The 15,476-nt window shown below is 38.2% G+C and overlaps 1 protein-coding gene across 26 annotated transcripts in view; it reads left to right on the forward strand.

Annotated features, from left to right (window-relative positions):
* Positions 1 to 15,476, forward strand: part of KDM4C (lysine demethylase 4C) — a 430,991-nt gene that overhangs the window by 73,735 nt on the left and 341,780 nt on the right. For 23 of the 26 annotated variants that reach the window (XM_045042970.1, XM_045042971.1, XM_045042967.1 and 20 more), the window contains one exon: positions 8,810 to 9,003. The exons of 2 other annotated variants lie outside the window; for them this stretch is intronic. In XM_045042970.1, the coding sequence (XP_044898905.1) occupies positions 8,810 to 9,003 (194 nt within the window). Of the gene's footprint in view, positions 1 to 8,809; positions 9,004 to 15,476 lie in introns of those variants that run through there. One more of the 26 variants, XM_023242287.2, reaches the window with a different exon arrangement.

Here is a 15,476-nt window from a genome sequence, read left to right on the forward strand (position 1 = left end):
GGCTTGAACTCACCAACCATAAGATTGTGACTTGAGCTGAAGTTGGGCTCTTAACCGACTGAGCCACCCAGGTGCCCCTCAATTCAGTGTATTTAAAGTTAATTGAAGTTGATATCAAAAATTTTAGAGATAGGTTTATTTACAGTGTCTTTTAGTGAACAAAGATTTTAATGTAATTGATTTTACATCAATTTACATGTACTGCACTGTGTGTTTAATGTCTTAAATTTTATCTTCTGGTTAACTACCTCTCTCGTTTAACCCTTTCATTGAGTTTTTAGTTTAGTAATGACGTATTTCATTTCTGGAAGTCTACCCCTTCCTCCCAGATCTGACTCGCCATTCCAAATAGTTTATTTTATGAGCTTATCTTTGTGATTCCATATTTTATTTTTTTAAATATTTCATGTTCTTTAGTGTATCTCTGGTAATTCTAATGTCAACTACCTTTGGTGGGGGCTGGTTCTAAATGCTTTGTCAGTTGTTTTTGCTAGCTTTTTCCAGTGTTGCCTTGCTTCCCTGTGTGTATAGAGATCTTTGGTTGTATGCTTTGACTTGATCTTAATTTGTGAAAAAATTATAGATCTAAATGGAGGTTGCTTTTCTCCCAAGAGGATTGGGGTTGCTTCTGTGTGGAACCAAAGACACATTAACCTCAAACCCTTAATGGTCCACACTCAATTCAGGAGTCCAAAGCTCTCTGCAATCTTTTATTTGACTGGACATTTCTCTCTTTTTCTTCTCTGCCCTCCTTCTCATATTCATAATTACCTTTTTATAAGGTGAACAGCCTGCCTTTTTTTTATGGTACTTTTGTTGCAGAATTTTAATTTATTTGTTTCTCTTTTAAAAAATTTATTTGTTTAAATTCAAGTAAGTTAACTACAGTGTACTATTGGTTTCAGGAGTAGATCCCAGTGATTCATCACTTACGTATAACACCCAGCGCTGTACCAACTAGTACCCTCCTTAATGTCCTTCACCCATTTAGCCTATCCACCTACACACTTCCCTTCCAGCAACCTCAGTTTGTTTTCTGTATTTAAGAGTCTCTTATAGTTTTCCTCCCTCTCTGTTTTTATTTTATTTTTCCTTCCCTTCTTCTATGTTCATCTGTTCTGTTTCTTAATTTCCATATCTGAGTGAAATCATATGATACTTGTCTTTCTGTGACTGACTTATTTCGCTTAGCATAATACATTCTAGTTCCATCCACGTTGTTGCACGTGGCACCAGAAATTCTTTTGGGTCACTGAGTAATATTCCATTGCATATATATGTATATATACCACATCTTCTTTAGCTATTCATCCGTCGATGGACATTTGGGCTCTTTCCATACTTTGGCTATTGTTGAAAGTGTTGCTATAAACATGGGGGTGCATGTGTCCCTTCGAAACAGCATTTTTGTGTCCTTTGGATACGCATCTAAGTAGTGCAATTGCTGTGTTATGGGGTAGTTCTAGTTTTAATTTTTTGAGGAACCTCCATAGTGTTTTCCAGAGTGACTGCACCAGTTTGCATTCCCACCAACAGTGCCAAAGGGTTCCCTTACTCTGCATCCTTACCAACATCTGTTGTTTCCTGTTGTTAATACTAACCATTCTGACAGGTGTGAAGTGGTATATCACTGTGGTTTTGGTTTGTGTTTCCTTGATGAGGAGTCATGTTGAGCATCTTTTCCTGTGTGTGTTAGCCATCTGGATGTCTTCTTTGGATAAGTGTCTGTTCATGTCTTCTGCCCATTTCTTCAATGGGTTGTGTTTTAGTTGTTCAGTTTGTTTCGAAACTTGTTCTACATTGGTTATTGTCTAGACTTTTATTTTTATGTATGTATGTATGTATGTTTATTTTTGAGAGAGAGAGAGACAGAGCATGAGCAGCGGAGGGGCAGAGGGAGAGGGTGACACAGAATCCGAAGCAGGCTTCAGGCTCTGAATGGTCATCACAGAGTGCAGTGTGGGGCTCACCTCAGCAAGTGCACTCCTTAATCCCCATCACCTATTTTGCTCATCCCCCACCAGTCTTCCCCCTGGTAACCGTCAATTTGTTCTCTATAGTTAAGGGTCGGTTTCTTGGTTTGCCTCTCTCTCTCCTTTTATTCCCCTTTCCTCGTTTATTTCTTTTTTAAAAAATTTTTAATGTTTATTTAGTTTTGAGAGAGAGAGAGAGACAGACAGACAGACAGACAGATTGTGAGCTGGGAAGGGGCAGAGAGAGGGAGACACAGGATCTGAAGCAAATTCCAGGCTCTGAGCTGTCAGCACAGAGCCTGATGCGGGGCTTGAACTCACAAGCTGCGAGATCATGGCCTGAGCCAAAGTTGGATGCTCAACTGACTGAGCCACCCAGGCGCACATTTGTTTTATTTCTTAAATTCCATATATGAGTGAAATCATATGGTATTTGTCTTCTCTGCCTGACTTATTTTGCTTAGCATAATACTTTCTAGCTTCTTCCATGTCCTTGCAAATGGCACGATTTCATTCTTTTTCATGGCCAGGTAAATATTCCATTATATATATATATATATATATATATATATATATACACACACACACACACACACACACACATACACACACACACACACATACATATTATATATATACATATATACATACCACGTCTTCTTTTTTTAACTTTTTAAAAAATTTTATTTATTTATTTTGAGAGAGAGAGAGAGAGAGAGAGAGAGCGAGCCAGCAGGGGAGGGCAGAGAGAGAGACAGAGGGTCCGAAGCAGGCTCTACACTGACTGATACGGGACTTGGACTCACGAACTGTGAGATCATGACCCGAGCCAAAGTTGGATACTCAACCGACTGAGCCACCCAGGCACCCCATATATCATGTCTTCTTTATACACTCATTATTTGATGGGCACTTGGGCTGTTTCCATAATTTAGCTATTATTGATAATGCTGTTATAAACATGGGGGTGCATGTATCCCTTTGAATTAGTATTTTTGTATTCTTTGGGTAAATACCTAGCAGTGTAATTGCTGGATCATAGGGTAGTTCTATTTTAACTTTTTGAGGAAAGGGGGTCTGTTTTAAAACTAATAAGTTTAGGGGCACCTGGGTGGCTCAGTTGGTAAAGTGTCCAACGCTTGATTTAGGCTCAGGTCATGATCTCATGGTTCATAAGGAGATTGAGTCCTGCATTGGGCTCTGCTCTGGTAGCACAGAGCCTGCTTGGGATTCTTTCTCTCCTTCTCTCTACTCCTTCCCCACTCTCTCTCCCTCTCTCTCAAACTTAAAAAAATTAAAACGAATAAGTTTAGAGATGTGAGATGTTTTTATGGAAAGGAAGAAACAAAAAGAGCTATAGTGTCACACACTGTAATTAATTTTAAAGCAGAATGAATTTCATTTGGGTGTAATTTATTTTTATTGTGTAAAGATCTGAAGGAAATCCTCAGTCTGTTTTAAAATGTGGACCATGAGCTTTCATTTTAGTTATGGAAAGGTACAATTTTCACTCATTACTGTGTAAAATGGATTGAAGTTTGAATTCTTTAAAGCACTAACCAAGTTTTATTTTTCTTTCCCCATGTGCATTACCTTTGAAACTTCAAGGGCTTGTTAAAGCCATATAAATTAGTGGCAGTAATTTACATTAGCCTATCTCTAAGTTCCTGGTGAATTAGTGGAGATTGGTGCCTGGTCTTTTGTTAGGTGTTGGCCGGACTGTGATAGGGTCATTAAAAGGGATGGTAAAAGCCTAATGAGGAAGAGCATACTCTTTTAAAAAATGCTTAAAATTTAGTATTTTTAGTTAATTGGTTTAAGTAAAAATATCTAAAAAAAATAAAAAAAATACCTCACTGTAATGTCCTATGAGAAACAGTATGTAATAATACTGAGTTATAAAAATGGGACCAGCTCCGCTATTTCTCAAGGGATTGATTACAAAGAATTATGATTCACTAGACAGACAATACATCTACTACTGAGGAGACTGATAATTTTCAAACAAGGAGCCCTGTTAAATTACTGAGTATCTTGCTTCCAACTGTAAAATGAGGATGTTTTGCCTCTGTTTTGCTAGCATGGGGATTATCCCAGTGCATTTTAGGTCTCTGCATTAATAAAATAATTACCAAGTACCTGTACAGTGTCAAAACTTGGTACTAGTTTTTTGGTAGATATCAGATATAAAGAAAATGTTATTTTTCCTTTTATCAAAACTTGTTTACTAATTTTTAAAATACATTTTGCATACATTGCTTTGTTTCTTCTTAATAATTTGATGAGGGATGTTATTAGGTGTAAAAGATGTCCCCAGTTCTGCAGTTGGTAGACTTTGAGAGAGGGGATTTAAATAGGTGCTAGCTATGTCAGCTCTTGTAAAGACCTAGAGCACAACATCCAGTTATAACTCAATGACGTTTCTGTGTCAGAATACCGTAATTTGATTTCTCTGTATTTTTATTTAAAAAAATTTTTTAATGTTTTTATTTATTTTTGAGAGAGAGAAACAGAGTGCAAGTGAGGGAGGGGCAGAGAGAGAGGGAGACACAGAATCCGAAGCAGGCTTCAGGCTCTGAGCTGTCAGCACAGAGCCCGTTGAGGGGCTTGAACTCGTGAACCGTGAGATCATGACCTGAGCTGAAGTTGGATGCTTAACCAACTGAGCCACCCAGGTGCCCCTGTATTTTTTTTTTTTAATAACCTCATTTGAATCAGGGGCAGACCTGAAAACGTTAGAATCTTTAATAATTCTTTCAGTATTTTCTCAGTCTTATAGCTTCTAGATGGTGATTCTTATTTTTTTAATAGTTGGGTTTTTGAATAGAATGATATTTTCCCCTTATAATTCTTACATTTCAGAAATTTTTGTTGGTCATTGTGAATCCAGCTTAGAGTGGGGCATATGCCACTGAAACTCAGGAGAAAGACTGGGGGCTCATAATATTGTTTGGAAAGTAGCCCCATTGGGATAACATTTGAAGGTGTTGAGGATAATGGCAGGAGATGGGGGGTAGGGAGAGAAACATGTGGTTGCATATTGACAATTTTGAGGACAGAATATAGAGTGATGGCAATGAAGATGTGGAAAGCCCTAAATGAGAGAGTGCCAGGTTAATGATTTAGGACTGATTTTGGAGAACAAGGGCTTTATGGTGAATTATTTCAGAAAACATGACAGACACAGGGTAAGAAGACAAACGGAGCAGGAGAGGGCCCAGGAAGCTGACTGGATGGGGTGATTGGAGTGGAGGGAGTGGGGATCTGACAGGAAATGTCTGCCCCAGTGGAGGTCAAGTGAATGACAAATATTGCTCAAGCACCTGCAGAACATTGTGTGGAGAGCTTTTTTTGAGGGGGATGGAATCTCAGAAGAGGCATTTGTCTATGAACTTGGGCTGGTGTTCAGACTTTCTGCTAAGACTCATTAGCTGTAAGCTTTGAATAGTTGGGCAAATTCTGACCTGTTATTGTTTGTATCTAGGGTCTTTGTGAAGACTGCTTTTATAGTAAATAGTTCTGTTACCACTCTCACAAGTAAAACAGGCTTGCATTTTAAGCCTTACTAGTGTTTGTGTTGGATGACTGTACCCGTGGGTGGGAATAATGGGAGCTTTATATGTTTGCCTGTCCTGAATTTTAGCTCCTTGGATATTTGTTGAGGAGGCTGAGAGAAGGGGATGATACATTGTATTTTAAGATGATCAGAACTGGAAGCATAGAGTTTAGAAATGATGGCTCAGGAGTCAGATTTTATCTTTGCCACCTACTACTAGCTAGGAGTATTAGTTTTTCCATTTGCTCATTTGGGTATAATGTTACCTATTTTACAGGATTGTTTTGAATAGGTATAGTGTGTATGTACGTGCAGTATAATGGGGTAGAGTATGGCACAACAACTTACGTAAATGACAGACTAGATGTTCTCCTTGTCTAAATCTGGACTCTTAAGTGTTTCAGCAGAGCCTGTCTTTGGTGGTGGTTAGTTCGGTCAATAGTAGAGAACACAAATTGGAGAAGGAATTTTGAAGCAGTAAGATTTATTTTTAGTCTCCATTATACCAGTTACTCTTAATATTTTAATAAGCTCTTTAATTGAAATGATATGACTTTTTATTTTAGCAAAATAAATTAGGTTTCAGCATCGTGGTAACCTTGGCCTTACCTAGAAGAAAGTGCTGCAAACATGTTATTTGCCCACTAATGGAAAGAACCAGTAGTAAATTTCACAGAACTTTTTTTTTTTTAATCACTTATCTCCTTGTTGTTTTGGAGGCTTGCCAGTAAGATATACTACAGAATAGTGGAGGTGTTCATTTCGTAGGTTCTAAGAAATAATAAGTGTTATTCCCAAAGGCTTAGTGTCCTTTAGACCATTCAGTACTCTGAGTAACTCTGGGAAGTGCTGCAGCTCTCATGTTTTCTTGAAGAAAGACAGAAGCTCAGGAAATCTCAGTGATTTTTACCTTGGTCAGTGGCAGAGCTGGGGCCATAATCTGGGTCTTCTCTCAGCACGCTTTCTCTACCTTTTTCCTCTCAGACCTGCATATCGAGGGATGTCAAGGGATTCAGCCTTAGTTATTTCTGAAAGATAATGTCAGAAATAAAGATAAGAATTCCCCAAATGTAGGAATTTCAGAGAAAAAGTTTGTTTGTAAATTCGCAAGCTCATTCAGTTTAAAATGATTTCTGTAATATGTTGCTCATTTATTACTTCAGATTCATTGCCTCAGTAATGACTTTCAAATAGGAATCTATTATTAGAGTGATTGGGCTGAGGTCTGATTGGACTAGAGTTAAGAGGCTGCATCACTATAAATAGAGTGAGATAAAACATTTTATAGAATTTGATTTAATTTTTATGAAGTCTCATAAATTGGAACCTAGGATTTTCTCTAAAAGGATACTAGTTTTGACCAACTTCCAAATAGCAGACTTCCCACTGTGGAGTTTTAAGCTGTAGATAGAGTGGCTGCTTAGGGAAATTTGGGAATTAAATTATTTCCCTTGGGACTTTTAATTATGTTACCTGAGGCAGAGCTTCATTAACTGCTGCATCAATAATTTTGCTAACCCAAAGCTTGAGGAAGTAAGATTAGTACACTGATTAGAGAATCATCTAGAGACCAAATTAAAATAGAACAACCCTGAAAGTTTTTAGTGGATAAGGGAGATCTGTGTGGTCATTGGCATAGTTATTGGAGAAGGCCTTACTGTTATACAGAAATGCATTTAATGCCCCTCTTTAATAGCATCATAAGGAGATTGAAATGGATTTACAGGCATTGCAGTTTCCTCATGATTTCATAGGAATGATCCCAATATCTGATGTTTATGTGTGGTTATGAGAAAGGCATATAGTAAAAATACATAGTTTGTAAAGATTTTAAGCAGTTGTGAGTTATAATTGAATAGTTGGTAAGTTCTAATAAAACTAGAATCTTTTCCTATCACCAAAACTCTGGTATCAGTGATTCTATCCTTGTCTCTGTATCATCACCATTATTGCTATAAAACTACATTATTCCAGCAGTTTTACTAAAGTCTGGATAAGGATTTTTTTTATTATTCTGTATTTAAAATTTCCCATCGACATAAGAAGTTAATATTTATGCAGCCACTCTGGAAAACAGTGTGCAGTTTCCTCAAAAAATTAAAAATAGATCTACCCTATGACCCAGCAATAGCACTGCTAGGAATTTACCCATGGGATACAGGAGTGTTGATGCATAGGGGCGCTTGTACCCCAAGGTTTATAGCAGCACTGTCAACAATAGCCAAATTATGCAAAGAGCCTAAATGTCCATCAACTGATGAATGGATAAAGAAATTGTGGTTTATATACACAATGGAGTACTACCTGGCCATGAGAAAGAATGAAATATGGCCTTTTGTAACAACATGGATGGAACTGGAGAGTGTTATGCTAAGTGAAATAAATCATACAGAGAAAGACAGATATCATATGTTTTCACTCTTATGTGGATCCTGAGAAACTTAACAGAAGACCATGGGGGAGAGGATGGGGGACAGAAAGTTAGAGAGGGAGGAAGCCAAACCATAAGAGACTCTTAAAACCTGAGAATAAACTGAGGGTTGATGGGGGGTGGGAGGGAGGGGAGGGTGGGTGATGGGTATTGAGGAGGGCACCTTTTGGGATGAGCACTGGGTGTTGTATGGAAACCAATTTGACAATAAATTTTATATAGAAAGAATAATATTTAGTTGAAAGAGCAGTAAAAGCACAATGATCTGTGGTTTAGAAGTGCTAAGAATTTTCCCCATAATTATAGTGGAATTTTTAGGAAATAATGTATCACATGCTAAAGTTGAAATGCACAGGGATGAGAGTGGGAAGGCAGAAGATATATTTTACTATTAGTATCTTGAGATGATGTCTGATGTTGAATATGACTTCTAAGCTAATGTACAAATAAATAATTTAAAAAGAAAAAACTACCCCGCCCTCAAAGAAAAGGTGTGCCAAAAATGGAAAGCATACTTCAGATCATAGTCTTTGAAGCAATGATTTTTTGCTAACAACAACTGAGGGGTGGAGCCTTAACTTATACTTCCATTTGGAGTCAGGAATTTTATTGGTATACTTTCATACTAATGTTCATATAGAACCATATTATGCTAGTAGTAATTTTGGATCTTTAATAATTGATATATACATACATATATTACCTGAATAATGATTGCTTTATTTTTCATTTCTCAGTGAATTTAAGTGTACAGTATGATAATTTTGGCACATGACAGTTTGATTAATAAATGCTATTTTTATTAGTTTATTAACATTTGATTTTTTTTCCTCTTTCTCCTGGTTCCAGGGTGTGGATGAATGGAACATAGCTCGCCTAAATACGGTCTTGGATGTGGTTGAGGAAGAGTGCGGTATTTCTATTGAGGGTGTAAACACCCCTTATCTCTATTTTGGCATGTGGAAAACCACATTCGCGTGGCACACCGAGGATATGGACCTCTACAGCATTAATTATCTCCACTTTGGAGAGCCCAAGTCTTGGCAAGTTTCATGTTTAATATTCATTTGCTTAGGAGTTTTGAAATTTGGGTAATATGAACCTACTGAAGAGGATTTTTTTCGTTTTATCTGGTGAATTCAGATTTATATGAGGTGAAATTTTTTGAGTGTAATAATTGATTATTTTCCACTCTGCCCATGGTTTTACTCAAAACCATAAAGCTAGTGGTGACTTGTGTATCTAAAGTGGCTTGCATACCATTTTGTGGGCCATGGGTTGATAGATACTGTAGTCTTGAAGAATTTGTTAGGCATTGTTACTTTTTTGAGCATTTGTTAGAAGGTATGCAGGAAATAGTTAAGAGTGAAAGTTGACCTCATGGATGTGGAGTATCCGGTAATCTTAATGATCTTCTGGTCCAGCCTTTTCTAAATAAATGACTAGTTTAGGAGAGGAGGGATGAATTCAGGAAGCCTATCATCGCTCTTTGGTTGATAGGCATGGGGAAAAGAATGTCATTGTTAATACATGTTCTTAACTAGCAGTTTCCTGTGTTTGTGAGCCTCTTTCCTCATATTTCTGAGCAACGACTTACAGATGTACTGCTTTGTAAAATACATCATGTAGTACACACATATGTAATCGTTAGTTTGTCAGTCACCCTGGCCAATTTCATGTTTTGAACTTGTTTTTGTGGGTTTTAGTCTTAGGGGAGTTTAAGCATCAATTCTATTTTCTGTAATACATGGACATGCAGGAAAACACAGAAGCATACAAAGCGTCACCTTGACCAACCCAGGGAAGATAATGTTTCTGATGGATGTGAACATGATAGGATGCTCTTCAGGTGTTCGTGTCAGCCCAGTAGCTTTCTTGCCTCCAAGTTAAAGATAATGGTCTGTTTTCAAGTTCTCCTGCTGATTAAGTATTGAGATGCAGTTATTTGGGGATAATCTCCACACCCATTTTGCCATTATTACTTGCCTTTGACGTTTTATCATTTGGTGAGATGTGAAGTTGTAAGCTTTCTCCAAAAAACTCAAATATAGCAAAAATTGCTAATGATCAACAATGGCATTTAGTTGGAAGGCAAGTTTTAGGTGGAAGAGGAAAGTTCTTAGGACATACAAGAAAAATTCAGACAGTTCTGATTTGTTGTGTTCTGATTTGTTGTTAAGGAGTCCCTTAACTCCACAACAAAAGTTAGGGGAAAGGCTGTTTAACTTTTTTTTCTTAATAGGAAATTTATTATCAAATTGGTTTCCATACAACACCCAGTGCTCATCCCAACAGCTGCCCTCCTCAATGCCCATGACCCACCTTCCCTTTCCTCCCACCCCCCATCAACCCTCAGTTTATTCTCAGGTTTTAAGAGTCTCTTATGGTTTGGCTCCCTCCCTCTCTAACTTTCTGTCCCCCATCCTCTCCCCCATGGTCTTCTGTTAAGTTTCTCAGGATCCACATAAGAGTGAAAACATATGGTATCTGTCTTTCTCTGTATGACTTACTTTACTTAGCATAACACTCTCCAGTTCCATCCACGTTGCTACAAAGGGCCATATTTCATTATTTCTCAGGGCCACGTAGTATTCCATTGTATATATAAACCAGAACTTCTTTATCCATTCATCAGTTGATGGACATTTAGGCTCTTTGCATAATTTGGCTATTGTAGAAAGTGCTGCTATAAACATTGGGGGTACAAGTGCCCCTATGCATCAGTACTCCTGCATCCCTTGGGTAAATTCCTAGCAGTGCTATTGCTGGGTCATAGGGTAGATCTATTTTTAATTTGTTGAGAAACGTGCACACTGTTTTCCAGAGCGGCTGCACCAGTTTGCATTCCCACCAACAGTGCAAGAGGGTTCCCGTTTCTCCACATCCTCTCCAGCATCTATAGTCTCCTGATTTGTTCATTTTGGCCACTCTGTCTGGCATGAGGTGGTATCTCAGTGTGGTTTTGATTTGTATTTCCCTGATGAGGAGTGACGTTGAGCATCTTTTCATGTGCCTGTTGGCCATCTGGATGTCTTCTTTAGAGAAGTGTCTATTCATGTTTTCTGCCCATTTCCTCACTGGATTATTTGTTTTTCGGGTGTGGAGTTTGGTGAGCTCTTTATAGATTTTGGATACTAGCCCTTTGTCCGATATGTCATTTGCAAATATCTTTTCCCATTCCGTTGGTTGCCTTTTAGTTTTGTTGATCGTTTCCTTTGCAGTGCAGAAGCTTTTTATCTTCATGAGTTCCCAATAGTTCACTTTTGCTTTTAATCTCCTTGCCTTTGGAGATGTGTCAAGTAAGAAATTGCTGTGGCTGAGGTCAGAGAGGTTTTTTCCTGCTTTCTCCTCCAGGGTTTTGATGGTTTCCTGCCTCACATTCAGGTCCTTTATCCATTTTGAGTTTATTTCTGTGAATGGTGTAAGAAAGTGGTCTAGTTTCATCCTTCTGCATGTTGCTGTTCAGTTCTCCCAGTACCATTTGTTAAAGAGACTGTCTTTTTTCCATTGGATGTTCTTCCTGCTTTGTCAAAGATTAGTTGGCCATACTTTTGTGGGTCCAATTCTGGAGTCTCTATTCTATACCATTGGTCTATGTGTCTGTTTTTGTGCCAATACCATGCTGTCTTGATGATTACAACTTTGTAGTAAAGGCTAAAGTCTGGGATTGTGATGCCTCCCGCTTTGGTTTTCTTCTTCAATATTACTTTGGCTATTCAGGGTCTTTTGTGGTTCCATATGGATTTTAGGATTGCTTGTTCTAGCTTTGAGAAGAATGCTGGTGCAATTTTGATTGGGATTGCATTGAATGTGTAGATTGCTTTGGGTAGTATTGACATTTTAACAATATTTATTCCAATCCATGAGCACGGGATGTTTTTCCATTTCTTTGTATCTTTTTCAATTTCCTTCATAACCTTTCTATAGTTTTCAGCATACAGACCTTTTACATCTTTGGTTAGGTTTATTCCTAGGCATTTTATGCTTCTTGGTGCAATTGTGAATGGGATCAGTTTCTCTATTTGTCTTTCTGTTGCTTCATTGTTAGTGTATAAGAATGCAACTGATTTCTGTACATTGATTTTGTATCCTGTGACTTTGCTGAATTCATGTGTAAGTTCTAGCAGACTTTTTGGTGGAGTCTATCGGGTTTCCAAGTATAATATCATGTCACCTGCAAAAGTGAAAGCTTGACCTCATCTTTGCCAATTTTGATGCCTTTTGTTGTCTGATTGCTGATGCTAGACCTTCCAACACTGTTAAACAACAGCGGTGTGAGTGGACATCCCTGTCGTGTTTCTGATTTCAGGGGGAAAGCTCTCAGTTTTTCCCCATTGAGGATGATATTAGTTGTGGGCTTTTCATAAATGGCTTTTATGATGTTTAAATATCTTCCTTCTATCCCGAGTTTCTCGAGGGTTTTTATTAAGAAAGGATGCTGAATTTTGTCAAATGCTCTTTCTGCATCAGTTGACAAGATCATATGGTTTTTATCTTTCTTTTATTAATGTGATGTATCACATTGATTGATTTGCAAATATTGAACCAGCCCTGCATCCCAGGAATGAATCCCACTTGATCATGGTGAATAATTCTTTCTATATGCTGTTGAATTCGATTTGCTAGTGTCTTATTGAGAATTTTTGCATCCATATTCATCAGGGATATTGGCTTGTAGTTCTCTTTTTTTGCTGGGTCTCTGTCTGGTTTGGGAATCAAAGTAATGCTGGCTTCATAGAATGAATCTGGAAGTTTTCCTTCCCTTTCTATTTCTTGGAACAGCTTGAGAAGGATAGGTATTATCTCTGCTTTAAATGTCTGGTAGAATTCCCCAGGGAAGCCATCTGGTCCTGGACTCCTATTTGTTGGGAGATTTTTGATAACTGATTCAATTTCTTTGTTGGTTATGGGTCTGTTCAAATTTTCTATTTCTTCCTGTTTGGGTTTTGAAAGTGTGTGGGTGCTTAGGAATTTGTCCATTTCTTCCAGGTTGTCTAGTTTGTTGGCATGTAATTTTTCATAGTATTCCCTGATAATTGCTTGTATTTCTGAGGGATTGGTTGTAATAATTCCATTTTCATTCATGATTTTATCTATTTGGGTCATCTACCTTTTCTTTTTGACAAGCCTGGCTAGAGGTTTATCAATTTTGTTTATTTTTTCAAAAAAACCAACTCTTGGTTTCATTGATCTGCTCTACCGGGTTTTTAGATTCTATATTGTTTATTTCTGCTCTAAATGTTATTAATTCTCTTCTTCTGCTGGGTTTGGGGTGTCTTTTCTCTTCTGCTTCTATTTCCTTTAGGTGTGCTGTTAGATTTTGTATTTGGGATTTTTCTTGTTTCTTGAGATAGGCCTGGACTGCAATGTATTTTCCTCTCAGGACTGCTTTCGCTGCATTCCAAAGCATTTGGATTGTTGTATTTTCATTTTCGTTTGTTTCCATATATTTTTAAATTTCTTCTCTAATTGTCTGGTTGACCCATTCATTCTTTAGTAGGATGTTCTTTAACCTCCATGTTTTGGAGATTTTCCAGGCTTTGTCCTGTGGTTGATTTCAAGTTTCATGGCATTGTGATCTGAAAGTGTGCATGGTATGATACTTATGAAGGGCTGTTTTGTGACCCAGTGTGTGATCTATCTTGGAGAATGTTCCATGTGCCCTCGAGAAGAAAGTATATTCTGTTACTTCAGGATGCAGAGTTCTAAATATATCTGTCAAGTGTATCTGATCCAATGTATCATTCAGGGCCCTTGTTTCTTTATTGATCCTGTGTCTAGATGATCTATCCATTGTTGTAAGTGGGGTATTAAAGTCCCCTGCAATTACCACATTCTTATCAATAAGGTTGCTTATGTTTGTGATTGTTTTATATATTTGGGGTCTCCCGTATTCGGCGCATAGACATTTATAATTGTTAGCTCTTCCTGATAGATAGACCCCGTAATATATAATGCTGTTCTTCATCTCTTGTTATAGCCTTTAATTTAAAGTCAGTTTGTCTGATATGAGTATGGCTACTCCAGCTTTCTTTTGACTTCCAGTAGCATGATAGATAGTTCTCCATGCCCTCACTTTCAATCTGAAGGTGTCCTCAGATCTAAAATCAGTCTCTTGTAGACAGCAAATAGATGGGTCTTGTTTTTATCCATTCTGATACCCTATGTCTTTTGGTTGGAGCATTTAGTCCATTTAAATTCAGTGTTATTATTGAAAGATATGGGTTTAGAGTCATTGAGATGTCTGTAGGTTTCATGCTTGTAGTGGTGTCTCTGGTACTTTGTGGTCCTTGCAACATTTCACTCACAGAGTCCCCCTTAGAATCTCTTGTACGGCTGGTTTAGTGGTGATGAATTCCTTCAGTTTTTGTTTGTTTGGGAAGACCTTTATCTCTCCTTCTATTCTGAATGACAGACTTGCTGGATAAAGGATTCTTGGCTGCTTATTTTTTCTGTTCCTCACATTGATGATTTGCTGCCATTCCTTTCTGGCCTGCCAAGTTTCAGTAGATAGGTCTGCTACTACTCTTTTGTGTCTACCTTTGTAAGTTAGGTCCTGATTATCCCTAGCTGCTTTCAGGATTCTCTCTTCATCCTTGTATTTTGCCAGTTTCACTATGATATGTCTTGCAGAAGATCGATTCAAGTTACGTCTCAAGGGAGTTCTCTGTGCCTCTTGGATTTCAATGCCTGTTTCCTTCCCCAGATCAGGGAAGTTCTCAGCTATGATTTGTTCAAGTACACCTTCAGCCCCTTTCTCTCTCTCTTCTTCTTCTGGAATTCCTATGATACGGATATTGTTCCATTTGATTGCATCACTTAGTTCTCTAATTCTCCCGGATTTTTTTTATCTCTCTTTTTCTCAGCTTCCTCTTTTTCCATAATTTTATCATCTAATTCACCTATTCTCTCCTCTGCCTCTTCAGTCCCTGCTATGGCTACCTCCATTTTATTTTGCTCCTCATTTATAGCATTTTTAAGTTCCTCATGACTATTTTTTAGTCCCTTGATCTCTGTAGTAATAGATTCTCTGCTGTTCTCTATGCTTTTTTCAAGCCCAGCAGTTAATTTTATGACTATTATTCTAAATTCTTGTTCTGTTATATTGCTTAAATCAGTTTTGATCAATTCATTAGCTGTTGCTACTTCCTGGAGTTTCTTTTGAGGAGAATTCTTCCATTTTGACGTTTTGGTTAGTCCCTGCAGTAACTCCAAACTGCAGGGCAGTTCCCCTGTGCTGTCCTGAGAAACTTGTGTTGGTGGGCAGGGTCACAGTCAGACCCCAACCCACGGCTGAGGCCACAGTCAGACTGGTGTGTACCTTATCTTCCCCTCTCCCAGGGGCAGGACTCACTGTGGAGTGGTGTGCCCCCTGTCTGGGCTGCTTGCACACTGCCAGGGTTGTGGTGCTGCTTCAATAGGATCTGGCCAAGGGCGTTTTAGATGGGGTGGATCTGAAAGGTGCACAGGGGCAGGAGGGGGTGGCTTACCTAGCTTTACCATGGGTGGTACCCTG

This window comes from Felis catus, chromosome D4 (assembly GCF_018350175.1).
Source record: "Felis catus isolate Fca126 chromosome D4, F.catus_Fca126_mat1.0, whole genome shotgun sequence".
Classification (NCBI taxonomy): domain Eukaryota; kingdom Metazoa; phylum Chordata; class Mammalia; order Carnivora; family Felidae; genus Felis; species Felis catus.